This window comes from Ciconia boyciana, chromosome 4, assembly GCF_034638445.1.
Source record: "Ciconia boyciana chromosome 4, ASM3463844v1, whole genome shotgun sequence".
NCBI classification, from domain to species: Eukaryota; Metazoa; Chordata; class Aves; order Ciconiiformes; family Ciconiidae; genus Ciconia; species Ciconia boyciana.
Window position 1 is genome coordinate 73,736,567 of NC_132937.1, and position 21,318 is coordinate 73,757,884.

Genomic DNA, 21,318 nt, shown 5'->3' on the forward strand with positions numbered 1-21,318 from the left:
TTTTAATTGTTTACTTTAGAGGAGAGAGTTACAATAAAACTGAAATGTTTGTGTAAACACTAGTGGATGGTCAGGTGCTGATATCATGGACTAAAATCAGGTGTACTTTCACCCCAGTACCTTACTGTCTAACACTGTGAGAAGATGCTGCTGCACTGTGGTTGTGTGGGGTCAGAAGAGCAGGAGAGACCCTGCTCTTTGCATGCAGCTCTCACATTCATATTTCTGCAGGGAACCCCATTAAGCTTTCAAAACAGGGTTTAAATGCCTCAGAGTGTGCCTCCAGCTGTTCCCTCCAGCACAGGCAGTAGAGAGAAGTAGAGTTAAATCAAGAAGAAAACAGGAAGTTGTAGCATTTTCCTGCTTCAGCACCATCTCGTTGTGAAAGCCAGTTGGGGAAGAAGGGTGGGGTGCGCTGGTGGGGTCAGAGGGGAGCTGAGTCTTCACCTGTTAGTTTTGAGGTGAAATGGCACTTTTCTTCTCTTGATTTTGGATCTCATAAGCCTTCTGCAAGCTAGGGGTGCATTTCTGCAAAATTTGTGTGTGGAGCTGGCAGCATGCAACACACCGAGAGCTGGCTTTGATTTAGCCATAGCATTCTCTGTTTCTTTGTATAGAAAATTCCTAATACAAACTCTGACTCCATCTTCGTACTTGAGTGTAGGGGTGAAGGGGAGGAGTGAAGTCTGTTTTCCTGTACAATTTACAGGTTCTGGTGAGGATCTGGGCTTTTTTTGCAGCCATCTATAAAAAAACTGAATCACCACTTTGGCAAAGACATTGAGGACTGTAATTTGAAATGACAGTTACACAATATCTGTAGGCATTAAACAGCTTTGAATCCCTGCCACACAAGAAGTGAATGTTAAATAAGGCTGAAGCAAAGAATCCTGTATCAAACTGGGGTGCTTTCAATAGAAGCCAACCTTCCCTCTGGCTTGAGAAGAGAAAGAATTTCTACTGCAGAAATCAGAGTTTATTTTGTTCTGGTTTTCTTCAGGGTTAACCATTTGCAGAGGGACTGTGTATGGAAGCCCTGTTTTATTCTGGGTCAAGCGAACCTTCTGGAATCTTTTGCATGTGTCTGTATATTTTAAGTAATCTAATTTTACAATAGATTAGAAAGTGTCTTCATAGTGCTACATCAGTTTGATTTTCATGTTCAAGTTTTATTTTCTTGAAAAACAAAATTTTGAAGTTCCTAATTTTACTGACACTGAATGCTCTTTGTGTTTTAACATTTTTATTAAGAAAGTAAATGAAAGTAGGAATTATTTTGTGGTTTAATTGCTCACTATTTCATTTTAAAATATGGAAAATTATTCTAGGCTATCAGAAATTTATTGATAGATACATTTCTTGCTAATTTTTAACAAAATATACTCTCAAACTTATACTTTTCAAAATATACTTTCTGCAGCATTGTGGAAAGATAGTATGCATTAAAGAAGTGTCAGAATTATTTCAAACTGACATTATGAAAACTGTATTTCCTTGTATTGTTACTGAGTTGGCTGTGTACTGGCAAACACTTTCAACACACACATTGTAAAACATCGAAAAGTAAAGTATCCCTGACAAATAGGGTTGAAGAAAAAGCAAAGGCATTCAATGCTTTTTATGCCTCAGTCTTTAATACTGACAACAGACCTGGGGCTGCCCGGTCCTCTGAGTTGGAGGACCACGACTGTGGGAACAGTGACGTTCCATTTGCAGATACTGAAATTGTAAGGGACCAGATGTACCAGCTGAACGTTCACAAGTCCATGGGGCCAGATGGGATTCATCCCAGGGTACTGCAGGAGCTAGTGGATGTTACAGCAGGACCCCTCTCCATCATCTACCAAAGGTCTTGGGAGTCTGGCGAGGTCCCTGCTGACTGGAAGCTAGTCAGGGTTATTCCCATTTACAAGAAGGGCATGAGGGAAGACCCAGGAAACTACAGACCTGTTAGTAACCTCAGGACCTGGAAAAAATGTGGAGAAGATCATGCTGGGTGCTGTTGAAAGGCATTTAAAGGGCAATGCAATCGTCAGGCAGAGCCAACACGGGTTCACAAAGGGAAAGTCCTGTTTAATTCATTTGATACCCTTCTACAATAATGTCACCTGCCTAGGGGATGAAGGGAAGGCAGTGGATGTAGTTTTCTGGATTTTAGTCAGGCTTTTGATACTGTCCCTCACAGCATCCTTCTGGACAACTTGTCCAGCTGTGAGATGAGCAGAAGCATGGTGCGCTGGGTGAAGAACTGGCTGAACGGCAGGGCTCAAAGGGCTGTAGCGAATGGGGCTACATCTGGCTGGCGACCAGCCACCAGCGGTGTTCCTCAGGGCTCAGTTCTAGGGCCAGTCCTGTTCAATATTTTTATCAATGATCTGGAGGCAGGAGTTGAATGCGTCACTGGCAAGTTTGCTGGTGATTCTAAACTGGGAGGTGCTGTTGACTCTCTTGAGGGACAAGAGGCCTTGCAGAGAGATCTAGATAGATTGGAGCATTGGGCAATCATCAATGTCATTAAATTGAACAAAGAACAAATGCTGGATTCTGCACCTGGGATGGAGTAATGTCAGACACAAGTATAAATTGGGAGAGGAGTGGTTGGGGAGCAGCCCTGCAGAAAGGGATCTGGGGGTGCTGGTTGACAGCAGGTTTAATATGAGTCAGCAGTGTGCCATGGCAGCCAAGAGGGCAAACCACATCCTGGGGTGCATCCAACACAGCATAACCAGCTGGTAAAAAGAGGTGATTATCCCACTGTATTTAGCGTTGCTGCGGCCTCACCTTGAATACTGTGTGCAGTTCTGGGCCCCACAATTTAAGAAGGATGTTAAGACACTTGAATGTGTCCAGAGGAGGGTAGCAAAGCTGGTGAAAGGGCTGGAAGGCATGTCCTGTGAGGAGCAGCTGAGGACACGGGGTTTGCCTAGTTTGGAGAAAAGGAGGCTGAGGGGTGACCTCATTGCTCTCTACAGATTCCTGAGGAGGGGAAGTGGAGAGGGAATCTCTTCTCCCTGGTATCCAGGGGTAGGACATGTGAGAATGGTTCAAAGCTGCACCAGGGGAGGTTCAGACTTGACATTACAAAACACTTCTTTACCGAGAGGGTGGTCAAATACTGGAACAGGCTTCCTAGAGAGGTGATCGATGCTCCATGCCTGTCAGTGTGTAAGAGGCATTTGGACAATGCCCTTAATAGCGTGCTTTAACTTTTGGTCAGCCCGGAGGTCATCAGGCAGTTGGACTTTATGATCATTGTAGGTCCCTTCCAACTGGAATGACTCTTTTCTATTCTAAAGTAAGACATACACTTTTGTCTGAGTAGTTTACTTTAGATAGAACTGCAATTAACTGTTGTGCTGCAGTGGTTCAAGGAAAGAAAGATTACTTCAGGGTTCAAAATACAGACAGGTCTCCCTAGAATTTACTTGTCTGTAGCTTTACAGAATTAATCTTTCTAAGAAATTACGTGCAGAAACTGACATACCAGAAGTTCAGGTCATCTTTCCCTTCACAAGCTGAAAAGAAAGCAGTGAGGTCAAGGATACACAAGCATTTTAAGTCTGATACAGAAGGGGGAAAAGGATTTAGAATTTAGTATAGGGCAATCCAACAGTTATGATACATTATCACAGACATCACATTAGAGTAAGCGAAGAAACTAATATGTATTGATATACATGAAGATACCAACAGCTGACTCAGCCACAAACCACTCAATTACCAAAAAATAAAAGGAAAGTTAATTTCAAATTTCTGTTTCTTGCCAGCAGGTTTATTTCAGTTTTTAATCCAGTGATCAGTAAAAATGCCAAAAGCTGGAGTGAGAAACAGAGTGATCTGAGCAGGCATCTCATGTCATGTGGGGCACTGGAGAGCAGTCCCAGGGAGCTATCAGAGCCCCACAGCTGCCCTGGCACCCTTGGCTGAGATCCTCCACACACTCCAGCTTGCACAGTGGCACATCTGCCCCAGGAAGCATCCCAGGCACCAGCCCAGGTCAGAGGGAGCCTGCATCCAGTTTTCACAAGCCCAAGCTGGACATGCCATCTTCATCTCACTACATCACCCTCACTACATCTTTCCCTGACAGTGGTCTGCCTGGGCCCCTGCAGCCTTCTTATCCAGAAACAACCGCTGCTCTTGGCAGGGTCATACTGCACATTGAAGGCCCTTGGCTGTAGCCTTGAGAAATACCTTTGGATGATGCTTGTCTTGGCCTACAGAACTGTCTGTATAAATGCCAGTGACACACCAGAGCTTGGGGAAAAAAGCAGATACTCACATCAGTTCTGGCTCCGCTTGTCAAAGAGCTCTCAAGACTGGTCATCTCAGCCTCAGAGACCAAAACTGACCAAAGACTGTGGCCATCAGAGCCAACAATGCAGCAACAGCCTCATGGTATTATATACCTATACCTTGAGTAGTATGTTTGATTAATGCTTGGATTTAGCTGTTACTGCTACATAAATAATCCTGCTTTTTAAAAATAGGTACAATCACCCTTTTCAGGAGACCAGCCACAGCACCACATTTGCCCAGTATCCCGAGAAGAACTATCTATCTCATATGTTGTTCATCCAAAGACAATTACTTTCAAATCAAGGAGGCGATTTTTGTAGTTCACGCTGCACAATCAGAGGACCGTACCTATACAGACAAAGAAAATGCCCTGCTCCCTTTGATCATGGTTAGAACAGTTCACTGCTGTGTCTCTTTCCAGGTAAGAAAGGTTAAGGAGTCTGTGAGTTTTGCAAAAGCCATAGTCCCTCCTAAACAGAAAAAGTTATCCATGGGAAGGTACTTTCACAGGGCAGGTCTAGCTCACCAAAGCAATCTGTGTGCTTTTGCTCCTCCAATGTCAGCAACATAAAAAGCAACAACTACTTTTTTGCAGGGAGGAAACAAGCTGGACTTTGAAGCAAATGTGAAGAAACATATTAGGTACTACACCATTCAACATGAAAACACATTCTCCCATGGCTGCTAGTTTATGACACTGAGCCATGCCACAGCCCACACAGCCTTGCAATGGCTCAGGGGATACTCCTTTCACCGGGAGGACAGAGATTCTCTAGTGCATGGTGTTCTAAGCCCCAGACAGGATCTAGGCTGCATATCCATCACGGAGATGCTCAGATCAAGCAGGACTGATTTCATGTGGTTTGACTGGGAGAAGACAGCTAGGAAGAGACAGCAAGTTTCAATGTAAGCACATAGTCTAGATATGCAGCTGGGAGAGGGATTGCCACTTAGGACTAGGACATGTAGAATTTCTGTTTGGCATTGTTATCTATACATTTTACATGCCCACTCTCCCTATCTTGTACTGACTTCACTTTGTTCTCCTCTTCCTTTTCTCTTATTACTGGGCTTCAGCCACAAATTCTTTTTGTGACATGTTCTGTTTGCTACAGACAACCCTGTAACTAGCAATAAGGGGAAGATCATTATTTTTTTCTGGATTGTCTTTTCCCATCTACCTCTATTTATGACAACATTCTGATTTCAGTTTCTATTTTTCTACTTTGCTTGTCCACTAGGTTGTTGACGCATCTATTGCATCAACAACACTGTCCGAGGACAGCCCAGCAAAGGTAGCACTGAAATTCACATGCATTCACTGGGAACTGAGATTTTCCGAAGAACAGGTGTTCTCTGTATCCTCTGCCCTTTGCTTATCCATGATATTCTGCTGTTTATCAGTTCTGTGTCTACTTGCTCAACACTGCCAATTGCAGAGCAGGCGCTTCTTGCCTGCGTAACAGATGGTTGTCTTTGAGAGGCCAAAGTACAGCAGCCAGAGTTGCTACCCAAAAGGCACATTACACACCTCCCCAGAAAATTTCCAGGGAAATGGAAATTGCCTCACTAAGCTGTGGTAGATAACAACCCACAGAGCAGCTTTTGGGAAGAGTCCAGAAATAGTAGCAGGTAGGTAGGTACCATTTACCTACCATCTGAGGTGTAAGATGTTGTAAAGTACCATGTAATAATGGCAGCCACAGCTGCATATACTTAGGTCAGCCATACAGAGGAACAGTTCCCTGTCTCATGCAGTAAGGTCAGGATGTAAACTCCTGCCTTGCTTCTATTCAAACACAAACCATTACATCTACATTTTTAACCTGCCATAAATTACATGCCCTGTCAGTGAAATAATGCCATTCATGTACAATTCACATGGAAACTGCCCTTTCAAATGAAATATCCTCCTACACAACACTTTCCTTCTCACAGAGTCTGGCTTCCATGGGTATTGGTACCTATGGTGCAGAAAGAATGATGCCAGGTGAGATGCTCTCCTTGTTTGAGCAGCGTGCCTTTACACAGTCCACCTGTTGTCAACATTTGCAGTCCATTTTTGACAGAGTGACACTGTCTCTCTGCACAGCCCCATCTGAGGAGAAAAGAACTCCCAGTCTCGTTCACCTAATAGCAATCCCACTGCTAGTAATAACTCTGGGGTGGAAGGATATTACCTAATGTCATGGCTGTGCCACAGAGCTTCAGCAGGACTGTAAAAGATTCAACACTTTCTGCAACATTAATACCATCCATGAACATTACGTAGGTCTCTAGGAAAGAGCTTAGAGATGGCAATCTCACCAGGTTTCCCCCAGTCTACCAGCAGTAGACAACAGCAAGACATCTATCTGGCAGCAAGACAGAGCTGTCTGCACAGCTGTAGAGTTACAAGGAGAGGAATTTGGCAGCAGTATTGGCCCTAGCTGTGTCTGCTCTGTGCTCTCATTGCTGCAACTGCCAGGAAATTGGTTCAGCTTGGCAATAACCAGTGACCCCTGCCACTACTGAGGGGGCAGCACACCATGTTGGGAGGGGAGAAGACAAAGGGGAGGAGGAGGAATGGGAGTATGTAGAACTCACTTTGCTGTTGAAAGTTTTGTGTTATGAAACAGCAGCTCTGAGACGCAGCCAGATGCACAGTGCAGTGAAGGGAATGCCCGCTCCGTCTCCCCAGAAAGCATTAGCTGTTGAATTGCTACCATCTGTCTAGCTAGTGCAGTTCCTAGGGAGGCTGGAAGCCTTCCAGTGATTGAGGCATTTTGCCTCATCCAATGGACATAGCACAGCAGAAGCTTGGTGTGTCCATGTACAGTCTTCTCAGCCATCTTTTGGCTCATTTTTTTCTCCAGGTCCTAAAAAAAGATTAAAATGGAAGTGTATCTTTCCATTTCCCCTCTCCTACAGAGCCATCTACCCAATAGTAGTTGAACTGAGGGGAGAAATTCCAGCAACCAAGCTGTCATGTATCAGCAACAGACCCAGCTGTGTTTCTGAAGCTCAGGGACACTGTGATCTAAGACATTTGATGCTGAGGTTCCCCTTGGCATCAGTTCCTGCAAAATCCATCAGAAGCAATATTATGGGCTCACTTTGGAGAGATCAGCTGCAAAATCCAGCTTCTGAGGCAATCCTCAGGAAGGCAGTTAGCCTAGGCAGTTAGTTAGAAGGCAGTTAGTTTGGTACACATGGATTCCCAAGGAATATGCTTCTTAATCAGCATGAGCTAATCTTGTCTGTGCTCCAAATTTCTCATACGCTGAGAAAGATTTACCAAAGCAGATCATCAGTTATTTTCTTAACAGATTAGGACGGATGACACCTTTCATTTCAGGCATAGAATTATTGGAAAATAGCACTTCTACCTGCTACCCCTGGATGAATTCAGCAGTTAGCTTTTTTCACAGTCACCTTTGGTTAACCGGAAGGCTTGCACTTCTGGCACTTCCCCTTGTCCCAGTCCCTTGGGGTAAATTCAAGTCATGCAACAATTCTGTGTTTGTTTTGCTCTTCTTCTATTAATAAATTGATGAAACTTCACTCGTTGAGGACATTACACAAAAATGAGGGTATGCAGAATCGGATGACCTACAAATACATTACTGTAATGAATATTTGTGTTGTGTTCTCTGTGACTTTCTCAGCATATGGTATTGATATTGGTCAGTAAATGTCAAACCCTACAAAAGTTCTATGATTTCCTGTCCTTTTGTGTACAGTTAATGTACAGTTAATGACTTTGTGCATTGCAGAAGCTCACTTATGCTAACACTATTGATTGTTGAAACAGACACCCCATTAATAACACAGACAGATGGTCTGGTGATAGAATTATTTTGGTATGTGAGTGAGCAATCATCCAAGACCAAAGCTGACATCTTTATTTCTTGATGCTGTTATCATTTGTAGTTCTCAACTGCATTTACTCCTTTTGTTGCTAACTGATCATTCTCCATGTTGAAGTCTTAAAAATGGAGAGCAATTGTTTCCTTTCACGCTCTGCAACCTGCTTTCCCTGCTATGTCTCCTTAAATATGCTGATGCTACCTCAAGCTGCCATGGTGTGCAGAGGAAGATGAAGGGCAGTTTGCAGTAAATGGATTTTTTGAATTTGGCCTTGCTCTTTGGAAGGAAAATGACATAGCAAAATGTCATAAGGCCAGGCAAACTGGTTCACATCTTGAAACATACAGGCCCAAAGTGCTCCTGGCTCTCCATGTTGGACAAGATTTAGGAGAATATATTTCTCCTGGCCACACAAACTCACTCCTGTCTAAAAGAGTTAATCAGTTCCTGTACCTGAAAGGAGCTCAACTTTTTTCCTTAATGCTGCATATTCTTATTCTAACATGCTTTTCTAAGCATGTCAGACAACCTCAGTTCAAGTATTTTTATTTTTACCTCACTTCCTATCTGTAACATCACATGACTCAAAACCACTTAGATACCTATTTTCTTGACTCGATGCTTTTCATGCAGCAGTGACAGCTGGCTAACCTGCAGCAAGCTCACTCCCACTAGAAATGTTGGGTTGCACAAAGGCAGACCTCCATGTGCCTCTCAGAGATGAAGCTCCAGGGGATGCAGCAGTTCTGTGGTGAGTCAATGTTCTCAATGCTGCAGTATCAAACAGACTATTTCTGATAAAATCAAATAGACATTAGTATATGGTATTGTCTATTTCAGAACAATGAGAGCCTAATCCATCCACCTCACACCTTTCTCACTTGTTCTTGTCTGCTGAGTTTCTCTGGGATATTGTGCTTTTGCAGTGGATCCTCCTGTAGGCTATCATACCACCACCTTAAGTGTAGAGCACTCACGTATTGCTTCCCCCACTCTTCCCAGAACTTTCATGTATATGAAAGGTCCTCCTGCTAGAATGCACTTTTCACCTTTCTGCAAACCTCTGGGTGCCTGACTGTCTGCATGCCTCAGGTACCTCACTTAGCGTACTCTGGAGATGCAAAGGAGCTCCAATGTTCTTGCAGTGACTGTGCTGCAGCATTTCCTCTGACACCTAACCCATGGCCTGCCAGCACCAACTGAGCTCATGAGAACACCCAGGACCCCAATTTAACTGGCTTCAGGCATCCCTCAGCACAGTTCTCCATGACAAATGTCCTGGGAGGTACCCCATGAAGCTCCTTCTATCTCACTGTTTCTCTCCATGGATTTGACGCAGGCGCTTTAAGCCAAAGAAAGAGCGGGGATACACTCAAAACTATGCTTCCCCAAACGCTGCCAGCTTCTTGCACATAACAGCAGCGTCAAATGTAAAAGCAACACCAATACAGAAAATCATCCTGTTTTCAGTTTGGAGCCGTTCTAGCAAAACTATTAAAATAGCAATGTTATTACAAATAAAAGAATTTACCAAATCATACAGACAAACCAGTTTGATATCTCAGGTAATACTGCTGACCCAATACTGCTTTGCCAAGGCCACACCAGCAGACATTACTATGACTCCAGGATGGATTGACATCAGTGAGTGATGCTATTTGAGGTTTATTGCTTCTTTTCTGCTACAGCATCACCACTTATGAAAGATAATTTGTAGTATAAAGGCAGGGTAATTATGCAAACAGGAAATCAGTAGTTTGAGAAACCTAGTTGGTAGTTAATCCTGCTAGCTGAAGCACAGTTATAGTTACCTATGCTATTATTGTATGCATAAAATAAAAAAGTGCAAATGCAGCTGAATATACTAGTGGGGAAATTACTGGGGGGTGTGTGTGCAAACTATTAATGTCACATATGAAGTGTGAGAAGAAATAAGGAAATAAGGGTGAGGTGATGTATAAATGGCTGCAAGAAATGGGGAGATGTTGGAAACATTATTGAAAAAATCCTCTACTTGTTCCTGCTGTCTCTTTGCCAGATCTCCCAGCAGCAGCCTTACTGGGCTTGGTGAATGGAGTAACCAGAAATCTTTCCTGTAATCCTTGCTGCAGTAAGAAGGTTCACCATGTCTATCAAACATGGTACCTTCTTCCACCACAGTGAAATACCTGGTGAAATTGCTACAGCAAAATGAGCTACCTGAAGCTATCTTTAGCTGGTAGTAAACCTTAAATAAACTGTGCTAACTAGAAGCTTGGAGGAAAGGTTTATATGCTAGTAAGTCAACACAACATGCAACCAGGCAGCTTAACATTGCTTATCTCACACACAACGTACCCTCAGCCTCTGCTGTCCCAATTGGGCATCTGGGCATCTGCACAACTGTTAACTTAGACTCTTCCAGTAGTGCCAGGATGGTGCTTTATCTCTCCATCAGCACGTCTCCATCAGCACGAACAGTCCATCAGCTGTTCGTTTAAAAATGAAAATCTGCTAAATTTGGTTCTAGGTACCAGAAGCCTGCTCTTAACAGGTCCACGTCTTTCTTCTACTGGGGATCCCAGAGCTGGACACAGTATCCAGGTGGCATCTCATGAGAGTGGAGTAGAGGGGGAGAATCACTTCCCTCAACCTGCTTGCTGGCCACACTCCTTTTTATGCAACCCAGGATATAGTTGGCTTTCTGGGCTGTGAGCACACATTGCCAGCTCTTATCTAATTTTTCATCCACCAGTATCCTCAAGTCCTTCTCTGCAGGGCTGCTCTTAATCCATTCATCCCTCAGTCTGTACCAATATTGGGGATTAGCCTCACCCAGCCGCAAGACCTTGCACTTGGCCTTGTTGAACTTCAGGAGGTTCACATGGGCCCACTCAAGCCTGTCAAGGTCCCTCTGGATGGCATCCCTTCCCTCTAGCCTACCAATCAACTGCACCATTCAGCTTGGTGTCATCCACAAACTTGCTGAGGGTGCACTCAATCCCACTGTCTATGTCAGTGACGAAGATACCAAATAGTACTGGTCCCAGTACGGACCCTTGAGGGACACCCCTCATTACTGGTTTTCACTTGGACATTGAGCCATTGACTGTAACTCTTTGGACATGGCCACCCAGCCAATTCCTTATCCATCAAATCTGTATCTCTCCAATTTTGCTGCAAGCATGTTGTGTGGGACTGCGCCAAAGGCTTTACAGAAGTCGAGGTAGATGACATCTGTAGCTCTTCCTTTGTCCACTGATACGGTCACTCCATCATAGAAGGCCACTACACGAGATCAGTCAGGCATGAGTTGCCCTTGTCATGGGCTGTCTGACAGCCACATTGGCTGTCTCTAATCAATTCCCTGTTATCCATATGTTTTGATGTAACTTCCAGGAGGATCTGTTCCATCACCTTACTGGTGCACTGAGGTGAGGCCGATGAAGGAACTGTGTGCAGGAAGAACAGAGCATATACTCCACTCTGTGGGACCAGAAGGGCAGTCTTTCCTCCACTCCTTTCTACACCTTCCTTCTACAATCCCATCACCAGTTGCCTCTCTGCCCTGTGATGGCTCCTCTGCATAACGTGATGCTGGCAGACCCCAGAAAGCTGCTCTTAACAGAAGGGGTGCTTAAGCTTGTTTGCTTAGGAAAGTTTATAGCATTCTTGAATCCTCCTCCCCAACCTGAAAGTTAAAACCAAAAGGTAAAAAGCCAGCAAGTGGGCTGATGCAGGAAGCCTCCAGCGAAATCAACACTTGAGATCTACCAGTTACTAAGTAACCACTGCCCATGGTTTGATATAGAAAGCTTGTGATAAAACCTTGCAGGGTACCCTTGTGTCCAGCTTTGATAAAAACTGAGACAGGCTGCTAGATGGCCTCTATTTTTGCTGACCTTGCTACAAGAGGGTTGGACAAACAGATAGTTATGACCCAAGTTAAAAATCTTGCTTTGACAATGGTGTAGAGCAACAAAGCTGCAAAAGAATACAGAGGTGACACAGAGTATGTGATATTTTTCAAATAAACACATACTTGCTCAGCCTACTACCCTGAGAGTTCAGTAGCTGCATGGATGAGATAGGATATAGCAGCTTCTGATCAGTGCTTTCCTGCTTATAATATCTGCAAAGACAGTAAGACTGGACTAGTGGTGGTTACTAAGACCACAAGCCGGCCAGCTTGCAAGAAGTGGAGAGATTGTTTCCAACAAGTACTGTATGAAGATATCCTAGGGAAACAAGACATAGGTTCATGAACACTACGTTTGCAAGGAATGGAGAGCTGTATGTATTCCGAGGAAGCAAGAAGAGAACTTCACTGCTGGCCAAAATTAAGGACAGTTGCTTGGTTACAAGGTACATACTACTCACAGACTTATAGAATGGCTGGAATTTGGCTTGGCATTTGTTTCAAGGTTAAGGGATTTAGATTTTGAAAGTGGTTGTGCTGGGGACAGCAAAAAAGAGTAGCATACTCAACAGGAAACAAAGGCAGAAAACCTACAGATTTAGCAGTGAGAAGACTGCTGGCAAGGCAAACAGACTTGGCCCTTCGCCTACCAGTTGACAAGTATGTTTTCTGAGCCTTCCCCATGCAGAAGCTTCCAGTCAAACAATCAAACATCATCCTTTTTTTTGCATGGAAAGGTACAGCAGGAAGCTGCCTAGGGATCAGCTGTGTTTCTGCCGAAGATGTCCCTGTTGCACAAAGACGGTGATAACTACAAAACATGTCCCTGCTACAGTACAAACTGTACAGTCTGTACACATAGGGCACCATGAGTTTAGATGAACTCTGTGGCAAAAAGATTAGCTTTCTGTTGCTGGGAGCACTACCTAATTCAGCACAGCTCACATGAATTACAGATTTGGCTGTTGCTTGGGTACAACTGGTGCTCAGAATCTCACACAGGCTGGTGCTGGACCTCAGAAGTTGCTTGCAGTACATATACATTTGCTGGTGGTGGCAAGCAACGGCGGCCAGAGCGAAATGGACAAAATCCTGGTGCAGAGGCAGCAGCTAAGCTTATGTCAGCTTTGCTTAGGTTCATCTTGTCCCTAGTGGGGTTTGGCAGGGCTCAATTTTAGGGCCAGTGCTCTTTAATGTTTTTGTAAATGATCTGGACGCAAAAAGCCAAGGTACATTAAGTTCACCGAGAATACTAAATTAGGAGGAGCTATTAAATGCCCTGTGTAAGTGAAAACCTTTTAAATAATTACATCTGTCACCTTAGTTTACATCATCTCATCAAAAACAAAACCAAACAACTCCTCTTTTTTTTTTGTTTTGTTTTGTTTCACCACCAGCTTCTTGTGTGACCCTGGTGGCTAACAAAACTCCTTATAATTCAGTTTCATCCTTAACTCAGGATGCATTTTTTACCACTGTTAGGGCACTGCAAAGTGTAACACATCTTCAGCTGACACACAGTGCAAATAGTATGTCTAAGGAGCACCTCCATCCCTGCAAATTTTCCTTTGACTAAGTAACATCTTTAGAAAGCTGATCTTCTAGGCAAGGTTTTGAGTTCTATGAATTATAGTTATTTTACACTTTCAAAATATGACACAACATTTCATATAATTTTCTTAAGATCTCTCAAATTAGATTAAAAAATGTCTGTCATGAACTACAATGAAGGTGGCAAAACCTCCCCCTACAATACAAGCATCTGTTGCCAATATCTAGAGTTGCATGAGTATGCACAGAAATATGCGGAATAATGAAAGGAAACAATCCACCTCTTCCTAAGAGAAAGAACAGGACAAAATTGTGTAAGTGTACATCATACATTTATTACTGAACAACTCTCTCAACTCCAAAATTGGGCACAGGGATTAAAAATAAAAATTCATTGCACTACCTAGTAAAGCATTACTAGTAACTCTCATAGAAAATGTACAAATTTTGTTAAAAATTTATCAAGCCTTCAAATGATTTGGTTACAGATATTTATAATACATTTAAAACTACGTGTTAAATGATACAATAGAGTATGATTTGAAGAAAACACATTGACAAAATATGATTCCAACAAAACCCATAAGCTTTCATAATCATTAGCAAATCTGAAACACAAGTAGCAAAATGAGGTAACAATGTACCAAAGAAAAAAACCACAGCTTTTACAAAGGCCCAAAGATAATTCAGTCAAAAATGTGTTTCCTACAATTAAAATTAAAAAGGTTGGTAAATCCCATCCCAAGTATTACACAATGTGTTAACAGCTGTGAAATCACATTCAAGAGCCTGTACATAATGGCATACAACAAAAGGCTTTAATTTTTTTGTAAAGAAAGCCACAAAATGAGACATTGGAATTATCTGTAGGCCTTGATATCCACTAAAATGTCAAATTAAATTGACAGTTTATGCAAAAAACACAGCAGGGCCAATATGATAAAGCAAACATATTACAGTTTTTTTGTTTTGTTTTTGGTTTTTTTGGAGTTTGTTTTTTTTTTCTGAGAAGGAGCCAGGTGATGGTGGAAAGGCAATGAACATAAAAAAAGTCTTGCTCAATTCAGGTGCTGCCAGGCACCATGGCAGGCTGTGGAATTACACACAAATGTGCATAACACATGGCAATTAACAGCTGAATATGAATCCCCCTCCCATGACAGCCACAACAGAGAGGACTTGGTTCTAACTTGTCTGAGCTGATTCAGAACATACGCATGTGTGCTGTTTATACACACTAACCACAGGAAGCAAGTCCACATACATCTGCAAGAGTCCCATGCAAACGAAAGAACCATTCCAGAAGAGATGAGCCATAAGAGTGCAACAATTAATTTCAGGATTTTATCAACTTAGACCCTCCAGCTCCTAGATCTCCCACTGCCTCACAGAGTTTTACTGGGGGAAAAAGGGATATTACACATCAAGATTTCTGCAATTCCAGAAAGAAGACTACTTTTTCTTGGCTTCAGAAGAATGTCTTGTTCATTTATACCTAGCTTAGAAAAAGTGTCCTCCTTCCATGCTTCAAACTGAATACAGTAGTGTTAATTATGTTTAAATTTGTACACACAGAATTTTTTCTTTTGCAGCTATATAAAGAGCCTAAGTTTTGTAAGACATATGTGGCATACGCTTTTTAAACAACATGATTTTATTTGTTAAAAAAATAAATTTTACACATAATTTAACCTGGTAGGTGTTATTGTGAAAAGCCTATTCTTTAACTCCACTGGAAGAGAGAAGAAATTCTACCATTTTGAAGCTGATGTAACAGCATTTTTATTTATTTAGTGTTCTTAAGTATGAATACGTATGGAAAGACTCACTGTTTTTGAGACCTACCTGCATAACTAAACAGAGGGAAGAGCATCTGAAATAGGGCAAAATTGTGCTTTTATTTTATCTGCACTGAGAGCTGTGATTGGTCTGTAAAATCTTCAAAGAGCAAAGTCAGCATGGAGGACATCTAACACTGTTTGAAATTATAACTGATACTAAAGCACAGCAGCATACAAAAGCATCAGAAATGATAAAAATAAACTTAAAGCTGAGACTGGCAGCAAGTTGCAGCTAATTATGCCACCTGTGCTGCTGCAACCAAAGTAATGACACTGTATTTAGGAGAAGAATTTTGTTGCAAAAAGTGCATCCTTTAAATAACTATGGTATAGGTAGACCTAAATATTTTGCTAGAACATATCAAAGATGTTAACAGCCTGAATGTTATACATGAAGCTAATTTTTTTTCAATAGCCCAACTAAAACATTATTCAGAGCACCTGAATAGAGGTTATCACCTCCTGTTTCACAGCACTGTTCTGGAAGGTGTTCCAATTTTCTCCTATAGTGGAGTGCTCTGGAAACTTGATTGCAAAAACCAAGAGAGTTCCTTCTTCATATTACACTCCTCATGAAATAAGGAAGGGCAATAAGCATTAGGGCAACTGATGCAATTAAAAAAAATCAGAAGTTCTACTTCTCTGAGAAAATGCTAAAAATTTTATTTAATTCATGAAGTTGCAGGAATAAAATTGTAAAGTTATTTCAGTTGTATGCAAACTCCCTTGTAAATGACAAAGAATGTATGTGATTAAAGCCAATGTTTATAAGCTAAAAGATTATGTCCTTAGCAAGTACAATGGCCAAAAGTAAAGAGCTGTTGCACAGGATCCTCAGTGTCCTTTCTGCTTCCTTTCATGGAATAAGCTCATAACTGGCAAACCCAGCTAGAAAAATTTAAAAGGAGAACAGAAAAGCATTGATATTCATATTAGCAACTGAAAATGTTAATATTGCTAAATGATTTGTGCGATATTGCAACTTTACATTGATAAATAACTTGTAAATCAGCCATTTAAAAATCCAGACTTTGTAACATATGCTAAAAACCTCAAGGTTACTCATGTATGAACAATCAATGCACTCTTTAGTGGTACACATTTAAAGCCTCCAATGAAGGGGAAGCATAACAGCTGTTTGAATAGTAGGTAGAAAGGTCTTTATACCTGTAAGTACATTGGGGAGGAAATACTAAATGTCTGTAATTGCTGCACCCATTGCATTCAGTGTGCAACTGCAAACACAAGGAAAGGAACCAGTGTACAGTACTAGTACTGTTTAAATAACACACAAGATTATACATTGCAGCATAATTATTACTACACACATACATTCTCAGTACATGCTGGTATATAGGTTCTCAAACATACATGCACACTCAGTCACCAGCACACTTCACACACCCTCTCACAATCAAACGCACATTCACACCATTCATTCCCACTCACAGTATCTGAAGGCTCTATATAAGGTAGATTGCTATATTGTTTGGAGCTACCACTTTTTTTTTTTTCCTTTTTCTTTTATATAAAAGCACATGCTAAAAGATCACGTCCACAGTAATCTCGCAGCAACACTCGGAATGATCACACAAAAACCAGGGAATGTTAGTGCACACACAAAATTAAGCTAAAAAAAAATAATATATCTTTGGAGTTCCAATCACACTGTTAGTATAACAATCCCGTAACTGTGAAGACTAGTTATAAGCTTTGTAATTGATTAAGTCACACAGTGCAAAGTAAGGTCCATTGACCCTTTTGTGTAAAGGGTAGGCTGGAAGCCACATTGGTAAGTTCAATAGACAGTTCATTTATACATGTGACCGGGAACACCCAAACCAGATTTGTGCTCTTAAGACTGGTCATTCTGAATCACGATGCACTTCCGAAGCATCAGCTCTACAAATTGGGCAGGTACGATTTGCCTGTAAAAACAGAAACAAAAGAAGATTTACTGTACTGACAAATACATTGTTAATGTAATGTCTACATGACACCGAACATCTGTGACCATAATGAGGTTGGTATCTTCAGCGCTGGAGTACTGAGAAGTAATTCAAGAATACTCAAAATGGAAGATGAAGTGTGCTTATGCTTTTTTTTAGTTTGTTTTATTATGTTAGAGTGCTGTGATAAGTTTGTCAATTCAAAATTATGTTTAAAAAAAAATTGTGCCTTTTATCTTTAAAGATAAAGCAAAACAGCAAACTAGGTTTTATCTAAGTGATGGTGGTTTTATTAATGCAGATTCATAGTTATAGTATATTGCAAACAGATGGATGCAACTGAGAAGCTGTATTGTGTGCTGCAGAGAAACCCACCAAAACCAGACTAGCAACCCTGGGCTGCAAATAAATGTCCTACATGAGGGTGTCATGTTGTCACAAGCTCTACTGATCAGGGATCACTTCTCTTCATACTCTGTTTATTCAGTTACTCTCACAGAAAGCATCCTATAGACTTGGTCAAAGCTGAAAGCAGACTAGGGAAAAAGGGAAGGGGTTTTAGTAATGAGAAAGGTAAAAAAAAAAGGGGGGGGGGGGAGAGAAAACAACCTGACAAAACAGGTACTCCAGTAACACACACAAGCAGGTCTAAATTTAGCCCTTCAGTAAAGCATTCACTGAAAGTATGTCCTGTGACTCTTTTAGTTTTATAACTTCCTTAAAAAGATAAGACAAGATGAGAAGTAACATTCCTTAAGCTACTGGGAAAGTATTTCTGCCCTCTCATTCCCCTTTTAAAATAAAGGCTAATTTCATTTTAGCGAACTATGAGAAAAAGCGCAAAACAAATATGTAACATCTATGATACAACATTTCCTTCGCAAGGGGCAGAGTGAAGAGAACTCTTCCCTGCCCCAAATTCTGTATTTCATAGTTCCCAAAATTGTAGGACCAACCACTGTCAACTCCAAGATTTTCTAAGGTAGCCAAATTTTTCAGTGAAAATACAAGTGAGAGCATCAAGAGATATGGCTCTGTAGGCCAGGGTTCAGAAATCATTGCCAAATTTCAAATCCAAACAATAAATGCCAATGAAAGTAACGTTATTACTGAAAAACATCATTTAGTAATGCAAGTTAAAATGAGGGTATATTTTTTCTGTTAGTTACTACTGTTATTACTGTTTTATAGTTTATATCGTAGTTATTATTGCTTTATAGTTTTTGTAAAGCATGGATTGGAGAATCAATTCAAAATTTATTTCTTGCTCTTTCACTAGCAGTTTTGAAATTATTTGAGGACAATGCTGTTACTTGGTCACTACTTTGTACTTGCATTATTTTAGATACAATTCAGCTACTATAATTTTTAAAATAAAAGGGCATGTTCTTCAAAATTCAATGGATTAATGAATCAAGATGTATTCGCTCAGATAAATAATTAAGCATCTACCATTTGTAGCATGAAACAGAGCATTCAGTGGGAGTAATTTCCTGATAGGAATGGCAGAAATAAATCCACTGTGCCAGGATAAAATGAATACTCATGGACACTGCAGCATTGCTTTTTAAGTCACTTTTCAAGATCCTACATGAACGTCTGTTTTAAGTTTAATTGCACTCTTTTGCCTTTCATGAAATTCATTCCCTCTTCCTGGTATTTAACATGACTCTTTGGTGCAAAAAGAGGAGTAAGGTGAACATAACATTGTAATATTGACCTAACTAGCCACTCTTTTGGGCAAACTTACTTTTTCTACTGTCAGGAGAGAGAGTGGCACAATGAACTAACCGATTTGCTTTTTTATATTTTATGGAAATTTATAGCTAAAGTGAACTGCATTTACAATAATGAATCTGTAGGGCTACTACAATCCTCTAAAAAGCATCGCACTACTTTGGTTGTTAGTCTATCAGAACCAAGTAAAACTATAGTTACAGTTTGTCTTTTCTCATATATAATACAGCATTTCCTATCAGAACATTAAACATAAAGGCAAGTTTTCCTTGTTATCTGGTTCTGAACCCTCAGGGTGAAGACAGGTCATGTTTTCAAACTGTCCTTTGGAATGATGACTAACTCTTACTTTACAAAAGAACAGATTTCTCATGTATTCATTTTTTACTAAAGGATTTAGGATATTAAGAAATAATCAAATACTGTGAAATATGAGACTTGACAATACTATGAGAAGCAAAATGATAATCTCCCCCTTGTAAATTCCATTTCCTCCACTGTGTCACACCTTCTTTCACAAGTCTTTAACCTTGCTTAACCAGGGAAGTATAAAGTGGGCAACCTAATGCACTGTAAAAGAACATTTCCTCTCGCTTGCTTACACTACCTAAAAAGGTGATACTGCATACCAGCAGGGCAGATCAAACCTTTCATGCATAGACAAGCCACAAAACTTTCTTAGACACCTTTTTTTTTCTGCATCATCACCAACAGGCAGTGGAATAAGGATTTTTTATTTTTTATTTTTTTAAATAATCAGATTGGATCACTAACCTCTTATTTCAATCTTTCACTAACAACATGGTGAATCTTAAAAAGAATCAATTTGACTCCATAGTTCTAGAACTAGTTCTAGAAATATTCCTAGACAGGAAATACTTTCTTCAAAGAGAAAAGATTAAATCAGTAAAACACAGGGACAAACTGGTAACTTTTTTCTTTTTTTACCTTGTGGAAAAAAGTTACAAGTACTGAAAGCTACGATTTTTACCTTCCCTTGCAGTAAGTATCAACATGATGTTGGCTGGATGATGTGAATGAAGTGGATGTGGGCATAATTATACTATCAACATATAAAATAAGTTGTCAAATACATAAAGGAATGGACAGAAGCAAAACTATAGCCAAAAGTATCTTTAAGTCATCCTCACTTCCAGATGTTTGCTGCTTAACTGTAACCAAGTTTAGACAGAGGCTGTAACTAAAATAGGCTGGTGTTACAAGTAATTTGTTATAGTTTGCAAAGCAAAATAATCTTTATTTCCATACACCATCTTCGTACCAGTGTAACTAAAGTCACATGGTGTCTTAGCAATCCTACACTATGATGTTTTAACCTTGTCTAGCTTATTTTGTATCCAGCTCTGGAATACATGATGTCAATACAGGCAGTTTTAGGTGGGTATAACTGCATCCCCTTTAGATTTAGACTGTGTATCTTTCACCTCATTCCCCCACCTAGCTGACACTCTTATGCTCATAGATTGTTTCTATGATAAGACAACCTTTAGAAAATACCACACTTGGAAGATCTGTTAGAAAATACATAGTTTCTAAGCTGGGTCAGGAACACCAGAAAAAAGCTGTTTCACCACTACTTTCTTACCTTGCTGGCAGTAGATCTGGCTAATGCACCTTGTAGAGATGTCTCTGTATCATCACCTACTTCCTTGTATTTCCTATTCTACACACCTTCTGTACTGCTGCTATTTCTCTGTCCTTCTACTAGGCTGCCCTGATTCTAGAACCTGTCTTTTCTGCTCAAATTCTCTTGGAAGACTATATCATAATTTTGTAAAACTATAATTTCTATTCATGTGTTACCTTTCTATATATACATATATATGCATACACATACATGTACACACATAACACATTTTATTTGCCCCAGAACCTAATGTTAATAGCAAAGTGGGGGAGGAAGGTGTTAGTACTCATTCTTGCTATGCAGGATATGTAAAATGGTTAAAGCCACCATGATCACAGAAACTCTAATTCATACTTCCTATATTATTATGTTACTTGTTTTTTTTTTTCAAATCTTCTTTAATTTCATAGATTACTTGAATTCACAGTCATTGTTTTGTGCAAATGGAAAACACAGTAAGATCTGTCAATGACAATAATTCTCTTCATACTCATTTTTCCTGTTCCAAAGATTATAAAGAAACTTCATTAGTTGTCAGAAAACTAT

General features: G+C 40.6%; 1 protein-coding gene across 10 annotated transcripts in view; it reads right to left on the reverse strand.

The window, feature by feature from the left end:
* Nucleotides 1–13,930: 13,930 nt before the first annotated feature.
* RNF38 (ring finger protein 38) overlaps nucleotides 13,931–21,318 on the reverse strand; it is a 129,033-nt gene continuing 121,645 nt past the window's right edge. For all 10 annotated transcript variants that reach the window (XM_072860087.1, XM_072860086.1, XM_072860095.1 and 7 more), the window contains one exon: nucleotides 13,931–17,366. In XM_072860087.1, coding sequence (XP_072716188.1) covers nucleotides 17,304–17,366 — 63 coding nt within the window. In that variant the 3' untranslated portion in view covers nucleotides 13,931–17,303. The remainder of the gene's footprint in view (nucleotides 17,367–21,318) is intronic.